This window comes from Marmota flaviventris, chromosome 10 (assembly GCF_047511675.1).
Source record: "Marmota flaviventris isolate mMarFla1 chromosome 10, mMarFla1.hap1, whole genome shotgun sequence".
Taxonomy (NCBI): Eukaryota; Metazoa; Chordata; class Mammalia; order Rodentia; family Sciuridae; genus Marmota; species Marmota flaviventris.
The window spans coordinates 13,701,821-13,714,067 of NC_092507.1; the positions used below are offsets into that span (position 1 = coordinate 13,701,821).

Here is a 12,247-nt window from a genome sequence, read left to right on the forward strand (position 1 = left end):
TTGGTCTGATACTATACACTCTGTGGCTATAACTCACTATGCAAGAAATAATTCCACAATTTGAGAACTTTTCTTCATTTTTTGGAAAGGCAAATAAAGAAAACTTCTCAAACTGATGGCTTGGTATAAAATTTGTGTGTTCTAAGGCAAAAATCAGCACAGTGTGGCTGGCAGATCAAGTCCAACTAGTTGCCTATCTTTGTACAGCTCACATCTAAGAATGGTTTTTAAACTGAATATTCTGTGACATGTAAACATCACATGAAATTCAAATCTTAGTGTCCATACCTAAGATTCTGAACACAGCTGCACCCCATTCATTTATATACAGTATTGCCCATAGCTGCAATGGAAGAGTTGAGCAGTCCAGAGACCACAGGACCTGCTATTATGTGGCTCTTCCCAAAGTTTACCAACACTAAGCTCTACACCAAACTAACATTTTATGTTTAATTGGTATACACCATAAAGAACTTGTAAGTCAGATATTTCTTCCGTAAATTTTTCTTATGATCATACTTCTCTTATAGGACATGAAGAGGAAAAAATAACAGGCTTTCAAAATTAACTGAGGCCAGTGCAGTGGCACGGGAGGCTGAGGCAGAAGGATCACGAGTTCAAAGCCAGCCTCAGCAACAGTGAGCGAGGTGCTAACCAATTCAGTGAGACCCTGTCTCTAAATAAAAAATACAAAATAGGGCTGGAGGTGTGGCTCAGTGTCAAGTGCCCCCGAGTTCAATCCCCATACCACCACCCCAAAAATTTAACTGAGATACAAAAACAAAAATGGGGCCTTCAAAGATCTTGCCTTCCAATAAAACTTGTTACTTAACCTATCAGTTTGGACTTCTTTTCTAAACCAAAAAGAAGTCCCACTAATAACTACAACCACAAACAACTACTCATTATCTCAGCTAATACAGGATGTGTGGGAGGGGTCATTAAAGCCTATACTAGCAAAATTCAAACCTATTTTGATGAATTTGGTTTTGGCTCCTTCAACAGGTTGGAGGAGTTTTTTAACTAATACAGTTTAAAAGGCTTGGCCCCAGAAGAGAAGAATGTACAGGAGGTGTCAACAATTTATTTTATAACCTTCTTGGTTCAGATCCACAAAAACATAAAAGAAAATGTTGTAAAAAGGGTGGAACATTGTTAACAGCTAGTAACATTATGAGTATGATTCTGGAAAAAAATACCACTAATCCAAATGTTTAAGACAGTTTTTTTAAAAAGCTACATAATTTGAGAGCGCTATCTTTGATACTCGTTTACATCTTTAGAACATTCACAGCTTACTAATTAGAAAGGAAAATCCACTTAACTCTGAAGTTATCAAACCCAACAATTACTTTATTATAATTTTTAAAATTCTGCATCCAAAACATCACAAGCCTAAGAACAATAAGCACCATAAGAAGCTCAAGTGTCAAACCATGAGCCTTCCTTAATTAATCAATAGCAATTTCTAACATCCTCGATAACATTTAGATATACCCTTGTTGGTAAGAAGCTAAAATGACTCAGTTAGCAACTGCAGGGAGTTGCCAAAGCAAGGTTTGGCTAGGAAAATGAAAGTGAGACTGGCCTTAAAAGTGTTAAGTCTACTATTAAACTAATGAAAGACCGCTCTAAGTACAGTATGTCAGGAGACACTCTGAGATCACCGCCTTCCTATGAACATGACTCTTGCAGTCTAAGAATTTCTGCAAAAAAAAAAAAAAAAACATGAAACAGTAAGGCGATAAACAGTCTCATGTAAGAGTCTGAAGATATTTTATTGCAAGAGATGGGAGAGGAAGTACTCACTCCTCCGGGAAAATGATCTCTCAGACTGCGATGTTCCTAATCAAACACCGGTTACAGCAGAAATGTGCAAGAAATGCAAAGTAAAAAGAAAGTCATCGGTGGAAACTAGTGGCTTCAGTCACAGAAATAACACGTGCCTCTGGTGATTAGAACACCACAGGGAGACCGTTATAAAATTATGTGGTAGATCTCCAATTTAAACCCGGGCTACGCTCCGGCCCAGGCTAGAAGGATGAGTGCAGGCGAGAAATGCAAACTCATCCCAGCCTTGACCTTAGCACGGGGGCATCCTCGGGACGTTTCACTTGGGGCGCGATACATCTCAAAGTCACTTCAACGAGTGCGACCACGCCCTCCCGCGAGGCCGCCTTAAAAGTTTTGCTCTGGAGGGGAAATTGAGGCACAGGTGGCTTCCCTAGGCGGCGGAGGGAAGCGGAGGCAAGCCCTGGCCTCCAGGGCCGGGGCGCCCGAGGCCGCGGCTGGGGCGGGGGTCCCCAAGAGCAGGAGGTGGCCCGGGAAGCGGGTCCAGACGCTCCCCTCCCCTCCCCTCCCCCCTGCGCCGCCCCGCCGGGGCCGCCGCCCGGTACCTCTCGATGACTGAGGCCACCAGCTGCGGCAACTCCTTCATCTCGAAGGCGGAGTAGGACGCGGACAGCAGGGGCCGCACCGCTACCTCCCAGCCCGGGGTCGTGTCCGCCCCCGTTGCCGGGGCCCCGGGCGCCGGGGCCGCTGCCGCCGCCTCTTCGCCGCCGCTCGTCGCCATCTTCCGTCGTACTACTGCGGCTCCCTCCGGGGGCTTGCCACCGGCCCAGCGCCGCCTCCCGGGAGGGGGCGGAAGTGACGCAATCCGTCGCGTCAGGCTGCGCGCCGCAGTCGCCGGCCAAAAAACGCGACGCGCGGGGCGGCCTCTCCCGTCTCACTTGAGGAACGAAGCGCGGCTGGGGGCTGGTCAGAGGTGCTGCGCCTGCGCAGAACCTAGCTCCGGACGAGGGCCGCGAGCGCTGACCTCTGCGCCTGCGCGCGGGAGATGCTGCTGCAGGTGGGAGCGATGTGGCTCCCGGAAGCCCAGCGAAGGTGAGCTCCGGGCTTGGGCTCATGGAACGTGCCAGGTGGCAGAGCAGACTGCGCATCGGCGAAGGTACTAGCCCCAGCCCTGGAATGCCAAGGACGAGAAGAGCTGGCCGAAGCCTCATCACTCTCACCCGCGCCCCCTGCCTAGAGTCCCCACAGCGGTCATATATTAGAACTTATTAGTGTGCAAACTTTCTCCATCTCACAACACCCTTGCAGTTATTTTAATCACTAATCCTTATTCTCTTCACTCTCAAATTGTTTGGATTTCCGTCTGTAATAATCCTACCAACTTGTTTTTGCATCGCACTTTCCAGTGTTTCTGCCTAATAAATTTGGAGAAAGCGTTCCAGATAAAGATCTTCCTTTATAAATACCACATTTATTTCATTATTGGAGGCTGTTCTAGTGTTGCCCCAAAGGCTTGGAATGGCATCGACAGCTAACTTTAGATGACAAATTAGGCTAAAACCGACCAAAGAAAGAAACGGACCAAAACACTTCTGATTTTTATATATCTGACCCAGAAAACAGAAACTAATGACTAGTAAGAAAATTTTATGAATTAACTAAAGGATTTAAAATCCCAAGCAAAGACCTTCTCACCCCAACTGGCTGGACATGGAACTGAAATAAATTTTAAAATTTATAAAATGTATGATACAGTCATGTCACAGGAGATGCAACGCAAACTTTGCTAAATGGTATGGTCTAAAGATCAGTGTGGAAGCCGGTAGCGATGGCGCAAACCTGTAATCCCAGCAGCTCGGGAGGCTGAGGCAGAAGAATCGCGAGTTCAAAGCCAGCCTCAGAAAAAGCGAGGCACGAGGGGCTGGGATTGTGGCTCAGCGGTAGAGCGCTCACCTAGCACGCGAGGCCCTGGGTTCGATCCTCAGCAGCACATAAAATTAAATAAATATATGATCCAAAATAAATCTTTAAGCAACTCAGTGACACCCTGTCTCTAAATAAAATACAAAATGGGGATTGAGGATGTTGCTCAGTGGCCAAGTTCTCCTGAGTTCATTCCCCCATTCCAAAAAAAGAAAAAAAAAAAAATCAATGTGGAAATACTAATGAAGACACCTGCAGTGAGTAAAAAGATTATCTGTGGGCGCGTGCATTGACTTACATTCGTTCTCCCTCAAGTCGTTCCTCTCTTTCCTTCCTTCCTCCTATACTGGAAATTGAACCTGGGTGCTCTCCCAAATTTTCTGGGACTCTCCCAGGCATGGTGGCGCTGGCCTGTAAACACTCCCAGCTTGGGAGGCTGAGGCAAAGCCAGCCTCAGCAACTTAGTGAGGTCCTGAGCAACTTGGCCAAATTCTGTCCCAAAATAAAATATAAAAAGGGCTGGGGTGTGACTGAGTGGTTAAGTCCCCCTCGGTTCAATCCCCAGCACAAGGGGGAAAAAAAATTACTGAGACTGGACTCAAACTTGGGATTCTTTTGCCTCAGCCTCAGTCATCACTGCAACTACAGGTATGCACCCTCTGCCAGCTCAATTAAAATCATAATAAAAAGAGCTGAGGGTGTAGCTCAGAGGCAGACCACTACTGGTTCAATTCCCAAGTACCACAGTGGGGGGAGGATTATCTTGACACAAGTTGGAATTACATGGATATACACACATGGCATGTTCACTGAGTCGTACAATTATAATTTGTACACTTTAGTGGTTGTAAATTGTACATCAAACTATTTAAAAACAAACAACCAGAGGTGGATTTACCTTACAGCTGGAGCCTCAAAAGCAAGAGATTGGCATTTTTATTTAAAAAAAAAAAAAAAAAATCCTGTCTGATACAGAGTTGCCTAAAATAAATTCTAATAGATACAGTGTTTTAGAAACAATGGGGGAAAAAAAAAAAAAAAACAACTCATAGCTTTTAGCTCCTGGGGACCAGCCACAGAGGTCAATCTAAGCTTTTACAAAGTTACAAGAAAAAGTAATTGTGCCTGTTTTGTGGAAACTCCCACTCTATTTTGAGTACTGAAAGATACAAATGGGGAGCAACTTCTTTTTGGTCAGTCACAACAGATTTTCCCTCAACTACCAAGAATATAAATATTTAGATTAGAAACAATTCAATTTAGCAATATGACACAATTATTTGTTATCTACAAGTACTTATTATTGTCCCCAATAACACTATGAACTGAAAACAAAGATGTGTCTTACAACCGTTTTGCTTTAAGAAAGAAAGAAATTTGGTAATTCTACTGCGACTAAAATAGGAGGAAGCAAGTCTTACAGAAAACCAAGGAAGGAAAGAAGAGCAACACTGAATTATTAAAATCAGTATGACTTGGTGAACATCCAAATTTGTAGTGCTGTTCATTAGTAGCCAATGTGAATCAATAAGAGCTTAACTTACAAATTGCTATAAAATGAAGTTTAGCTGTTTCAACTCAGCTTGAATAATTTACAAAAAATCAAAAGTAGAAGAGTTTTGTAAAATCTTATTTTTAATTTCCAATTCTATTACATCTCTTAGGATTTACAGTCTCAAGAATGTTTTGACCCATCAGATTGAGAGAGAGACAGGAGGGGAAAGGATAAAGCAAGTGTAAAACGTTAGCCTTTGGGGGTGGGATTGGATATCATAAAAATATAGGGAGGGGTCTGGGGCTGTAGCTCAGCGGCAAAGCACTTACCTACCATTGTGAGGCACTGGTTGGATCCTCACCACCATATTAAAAAATAAATTAATATTGTGTGTCCCTCTACAACTAAAAATATATTTTTTAAAAAGAAGGGGGTGGAGTGCTGGGGTTGTAGCTTAGTCATAGAGTGCTCACCTAGCACATGTGAGGCATTGGGATCGATCCTCAGCACCACATAAAAATAAAATAAAGGTATTGTGTTCACCTACAATCCCCAGTACCACCAAAAAAAGCATATCTTAAAAAAAAAAAAGATATAGGGAGGATCAGTGGAGTAAAAGGAGATCAAGAGGGAAGGAGGACCTGGTACAATGGTGCACGCCTGTAAGCCCAGCGGCTGGGGAGGCTGAGGCAGGAGAATTGCAAGTTCAAAGCCAGCCTCAGCAACTTAGCAAGGTCCTAAGCAACTCAGTGAGACCTTATCTCTAAATAAAATACCAAAAAATGACTGGGGATGTGGCTCAGTGGTTAAGTGCCCCTGGGTTTAATCCCCATACCAAAACAAAAAACAAAGTAGTGATGCATTTAAAAAAAGAAAATGTTTGAGGAATCTGGGTGGAAGGTCTCTGGGACTTCTTTATACTATTCTTGCAACTTTTCTATATAAAAATTGTGTGAGGAAAAGTTTGTAATATTTTGCTTTATAATTAGGAAAGCATGATTAGAGTATAACGACAGAGCGCCTACTATGTAATAGACACCTAACAGAAGGAAAGTAGCATCCATATAGGGACAGTGGTTCTTTAGCACTGTTGGAAGTTGGGGCACAGAAGTGCTGTCCTGATCAGTCCTCATCAGTGAAATTAGTAATCTTGTCTCCTTTGCAGATATATACCTACAGTAAAAACCATGAGTAGGATATAATATCACACTTTCTCTTCTTATCCCATAATGACCAAGCAAACATTTACAATGGCATTTTAGCTTATCAGCTTTTTTACAGGAGGTAAAAAAAAAAAAAAAAAGGATATTAACTTTTTTTTTTTTTTAACAGAATATGATTTTTTTTTACAGAGAGAGAGAATTTTTTAATATTTATTTTTTAGTTTTCGGCGGACACAACATCTTTGTTTTTATGTGGTGCTGAGGATCAAACCCGGGCCGCATGCATGCCAGGCAAGCGCACTACCGCTTGAGCCACATCCCCAGCCCAAACTTATTTTTCTTAATTAAAGCATTATAGTTCTACATAGTAGTAGTTCACTTTGACAAAATCATACCTACAGGGAATTTAGTGTATGTGAGTGTGTGCGTATCAAATAGATTTTTTTTTTCCAGGATCCCTGCAGATAACAAAATCTAGATACTCAAGACCCTAATATAAAATGGCATAGTATTTGCATATAACCTATGTACATTCTCCCATATACATCATCTCTAGATTATTTATAATGCTTAATGCAATATAAATGCCGTGTAATTTTTATACTGTATTATTTAAGGAGTAATCACACACACACACACACATACCCCCAAAAAAGTATACATGTTCAGGATAAATGTAGGGTTTTTGGTTGTTTTTTCAAATGTTTTAAGTTCAATGTTGGTTGAATCTGAGGGTGCAGAACCCACTGATATGGAAGGCCAATTATATGGGCTTCCCATTAGTGAACTGACATTCTGGTTTATCAGTTTTGGTTTTTTGTTTTGTTTTGTTTTCTGGTACTGAGAATTGGACCCAGGGGTGCTTAACCACTGAGCTACAGAGCTACATCCCCAGCCCTCTGTATTTTTTTGAGACACATTCACACTAAGTTGCTTAGGGGCTGAGACTGGCCTCAAACTTGCGATCCTCATGCCTCAGGCTCCCAAGTCACTGGGATCACTGGCCCTACCACCATGCCTGGCTGGTGTCAGTCTACCAGTCCAACTCTGACTTCATCACAGCATATGGGATACATAATGTCATCACAGCCATGATGTGAACCACGAGGTATGATGGAGTTTAGGAGTGAGTGTGCCTTTCAAATTAATTTCCACTTAATCATTTGTTTTCTTGACGTTCATTCTTTTCTTTTGGAGCTGCTGGGGATCAAACGCAGGGCCCTGTGCATGCAAGGGATGCCCTCTCCCACAGAGCCACACTCCAGCCCTTCATTCTTGCTAAGGGATAGAAGAGCAGGGTACTTCAGTATAATTCTGGCTGTTTTGTACAGTTAGTTTCCTGAGTGGCCTTAGCCTCTATTCTGGAAAAAAAAAAAAATACTTTCTTGGTACCAAGGGTCAGAAATTTATATCAGCACTTAGGCTGGTGGCAAACAGCCTTCTTGGCTGGAGGTAACTCTCAACCAGCATCACACCCCTAACTCCTAAAAAGTGGGGGAGGGGTGAGTGTGTACACATCCTTTATGCTAAAATTCTTACTGGAAAGATGGCCCAAATAATATAATAATATAATAATGATTTGCTGGGATTACATTCCTGAAAGAATGTTTAATTGATCCAATAAAAATCTCTAATGGAGGGCTGGGGATGTGGCTCAAGTGTTAGCGCACTCGCCTGGCATTCGTGGGGCGCTGGGTTTGATCCTCAGAACCACATAAAAATAAAATAAAGATGTTGTGTCCACCGAAAACTAAAAAAAAAATAAATATTTTAAAAAAAAATCTCTAATGGAGCCATGCACGGTGGCGCAGGTCTGTAATCCCAGCAGATCAGGAGGCTGAGGCAGGAGGATCAAGAGTTCAAAGCCAGCCTCAGCAAAAGCAAGGTGCTAAGCAACTCAGTGAGACCCTGTCTCTAAATAAAATACAAAATAGGGATGTGGCTCATTGGTCGAGAGCCCCTGAGTTCAGTCCCTGGTACCAAAGACAAAAATCTCTTTAAGAATTTCAACCTTGTAGGCTGGGGATGCGGCTCAAGCGGTAGCGCCCTCACCTGGCATAACATGCGGCCCGGGTTCAATCCTCAGCACCACATACAAAGATGTTGTGTCTGCCCATAACTAAAAAATATTAAAATTCTCAAAAAAAAAAAAAAAGAAAAGAATTTCAACCTTGTAACCATTAAAAGTGGCATGGAAGATTCATACTATGGATGACAGGAGCTCGCTATGGTGTACCAAGTGATAAATTCAAGTTGCAGATCAATTGGGTAGCCAAAAGAGAGACATATCAAATTGCTCAGTGGTGACCTGTGAAACAGGGGTTGAGGGGAGATTTTGGTTTTTATATTTGAGGTACTGGGGATAGAACTCAGGGCTTCTCACATACTAGCCAAGCACTCTACCATTGAGCCATAGCCAGAGCTCAAAACTTTTTTAAAAGGATGGGGGGAGTGGACTGAGGAGGTAGCTCAGTTGTAGAGTGCTTGAGTGACATACATGAGTCCTGGATTCAATCCCCAGTACCACAAAGAGAGAGAGAGAAGCTGACAGGGATTTATGGATTTAAGGACTGCCTTTAAGAAGTTTCACATTTGCTCAGTACAGACAAGAGGGTGGACAGGCCCAGAATTCCACTCCACTGAAAAAAGGAGAAATGAGTTAACTTACAATTTAGAATTGTGGACTCTGGTAGCTAAATAAATACTGGACAATGCAAACAAAAATTATTTGGATTTCAGAAAAGTTGAACCCTATAACTCATGTGGTAGTTAAGTTACAAGGTCAGTTGTCTATTAGTACCACCTCTAGGTTATGGCAATAAAATCTTAACATAAAGGGATGGGTACATACAAAAACTAATCTCAATTAAAACAAACAAACAAAAATTCTTCCTAACCCTAAATCTTCTATTGCAATTGGAATTCTGTTTCTAATTCTTGCACATTCCTCAATAATCAATTCCCATCCTAAGTCCAAGGCTAAAGAGAAATCAACAAAAGCCACAAACCATTTTACATGATTCCCAACAGGGATTTAGATCACTAAGTACTCAGAACTTCTTAGCTGTAAAATTTATGCCAAAAGGTCTAGTAGGATGACCAAATTTAAAAATTGGCCCAGAAAATACTAAGGAATCACCCATTTTAAGTTAAACGTCATAGGGGGCCCCAAACTAAACTAATTAGTAAGACCAGGGAAGAGAAAGCCCAAGGGATGTGCACAGAAAGAGGACAAGCAAATGGATCAGAGAATAGGGAGGAAACAGGGTCCCAAGCTGTGCGGAGGATGGAGTAGCTGGTCAGACAAATGCAACTTCAAGGTGACTGAAGGCTGCACCTGAGGCGAGAGACTTGGGTGTGACTGTGGCATTAGCTATTTTAAGCACCTGCTCCAAGGTAAGTTTGAGTAGTAGATGGTAATGATTAGAGCCAAAATAAGGGAATCTTATAAATTGCAGGTAACTTCCCTCCATTAGCTTGTTCTTTGAGATTTGGAAACGTAGGTAAATGAAACTAGAATCTTATGGATTATGTGGGCTGAGGAAGCAGAAAAGGCAGCAAGACAATAGCTGATGATGTCACTTATGTATCTTTATATAAATACAGACAGCTGGTGTTCCAGCCAGGTATCTCAAAACAAAGGCAATTTTTTTTTTTTTTTTTTTCCTAACTTGTACTTACTCCTTTCTCCCAGGTTACTTTAAGTATTTATTCAAGTACTGGAGATTGAACCCAGGGGCATTTTACCACTGAGCTATATCCCCAAACCTATTTATTGTTTTATTTTGCGGTGGGGGCTCACTAAATTGCCCATGCTAGCTTCGAACTTGTGATTCTCTTGCCTGGGCCTCCTGAGTTGCTGGGATTACAGGCACGTGCCACTGCACCCAGTCCAGGTTACTTTAAACAAAACACGCTGAGTCAGGCTGAATAGACATATTTTCCTGGCAATACATAATCATGCCTTCACTAATATCTATTTGACAACCTTATTACTAAAGTGCGATGATTATCATTTTTCTTCCTTCTCCATGATAACCTCCCTTCAGAATAAGACCACAGAAAGAGGAAAAATTGTTTTTAAATAACCTAAACCAACTCAATTGTCATGTTTTCTTACTAAATACACTCACTCCACTTCTGTACTGCTTTTCTCCACTCTAATGCAAAAGTAATCTCATAGTGGTCATCTTAAGATACAGAACAGGACTCAGGTCAGTCATTCATCACTTTATTCTGAAGATTGAGTGTACCTCTCCCTCTCACCAAAGGGCTAGAGATGACCTATGCTATCATGGTAAAGAGAAGCCCCATCCTTCCCCAAGTCCATGAAGCCCTCGGATGGCCTTTTGTCTGAAGCAGTCACAGCAGCCCAGCTCAGCAATGTAGCACCTGTACAGTGCTTCTCTTGTTGAAAGCTTCAAAGATTAGGCTGGGGGCCCGGGATATGGCTCAGTGGTAGATCCTTGCTGGGCATGCCTGAGGTCTTGGGTCAGATCCCCAGCACCACAAAAAAAAAGTCAGATCAGTAAGATTTAAAAACCTCATCTTAAGAGGAAATATAACACACATTTTAATTTGTATTTAAAACTAGCTGAGGATTTAGCTTAGTGGTAGAGTGTGTGTTTAGTATGCACAAGGCCCTGGAATCAATCCCCAGCACCAAAATAAAACAAAAAAGCCCTAAACTAAAAATAAATAATAGGACAACTTTCTTGAACTAAGCCATAAGATGACTAGGCCAGCCCATGGGTAAAGTGAGAGTATGAGATACCAAGAAACAGGCAGACTCTTTCCATTCACTTGAAATCTGTTCAAGGTTCAGATAATTCAGTAGTTTTTAAAAGGCCTCAGCCGGGCTGGGGATGCAGCTCAGTAGTAGAGCACTTGCCTAGCATGTGTGAGGCCCTGGGTTCTGTCCCCAGCACCACCAAAAACAATTCAAAAAAAAGAAGCTTCAGCTCTGACATATCTCAGGAGAAAAGCACAGGTAATACCCAAACAACCAAGATGTAATTATGCACTTGGCCTTGATGGACTGAAGCAAAGCCTGGGTGGCCCAACCTAATAAATGAAGCATGAAACAAGAGGCTTAGTTAAAATTAGTTCTGACACCATGTACAAATTCCACAACGCACCTTACTTCAGAGGGAAGTCTTAAGAAGCTGATCAGCCCTCAACCCTCAGCTAAGGAAGAGCCCACCCTACCCTTCAAGGTCAAGCAGTAAATGCACCTATAACGTGGAGCTGGCAAGAAAAGCTCCCTCTGATTTTGATGCAAGAGGCAAGGGAAAAGTCAGAAGGATTTCTAGATAAGACTGGGAAATAAAGGCAAACTGAAATCAAATTAAACAGGTCTCACAAAAGAAGACAATCATTTGGAGGTCTTGTGAAGAAACAGAACTTCCATGAGTGGACAAAGAAAGAGAACTGAGCAGCAGCTGTGAACTTGAGCAGGAACCCCTCAGGTGCTCTGTGACCCTCAGCTGAGTTGGAGAGTGTGGCCTGCACCTGTGGGACTGTGCATCGTGTATCCCAAAAGCAGTTATGCATGAAAGTTCATCTTCTTTCCTCCAACTTTTGAGAACAGAAGCAGACACACCTGCCACTGACCCGCCAGGCCACCGCTGCCACTCCCTAGCTGACCCACGTCCTCAAGGCTCTCCAATACCAGCACAATGTCTTCAGGCTTTACCGCCAGGCTCGATTCAGGAGTTTCACCTGTGCCAGTCTCTTAGTGATCATGGTGGCAAAAACAAGGCCAAAGAGGACACTGCTGATTAACACATAGTCATAGTCATCCTTCAGGACATCAAACTGTTTGGATGGGTAGACTCGAGTTTGGTAAATGTCCAAACCATAGGCCACAACCTAG

General features: G+C 42.5%; 2 protein-coding genes across 10 annotated transcripts in view; both read right to left on the minus strand.

Moving 5' to 3' along the window:
* Positions 1 to 2,625, minus strand: part of Ubr4 (ubiquitin protein ligase E3 component n-recognin 4) — a 127,425-nt gene extending 124,800 nt beyond the window's left edge. For 6 of the 7 annotated variants that reach the window (XM_071617413.1, XM_071617411.1, XM_071617412.1 and 3 more), the window contains exon 1: positions 2,397 to 2,625. In XM_071617413.1, the coding sequence (XP_071473514.1) occupies positions 2,397 to 2,572 (176 nt within the window). In that variant the 5' untranslated portion in view covers positions 2,573 to 2,625. The remainder of the gene's footprint in view (positions 1 to 2,396) is intronic. The other variant, XM_027951897.2, reaches the window with a different exon arrangement.
* A 2,706-nt stretch (positions 2,626 to 5,331) lies between these two features.
* Positions 5,332 to 12,247, minus strand: part of Emc1 (ER membrane protein complex subunit 1) — a 32,089-nt gene continuing 25,173 nt past the window's right edge. For all 3 annotated transcript variants that reach the window (XM_071617414.1, XM_027951945.2, XM_027951944.2), the window contains one exon: positions 5,332 to 12,243. In XM_071617414.1, the coding sequence (XP_071473515.1) occupies positions 12,064 to 12,243 (180 nt within the window). In that variant the 3' untranslated portion in view covers positions 5,332 to 12,063. The remainder of the gene's footprint in view (positions 12,244 to 12,247) is intronic.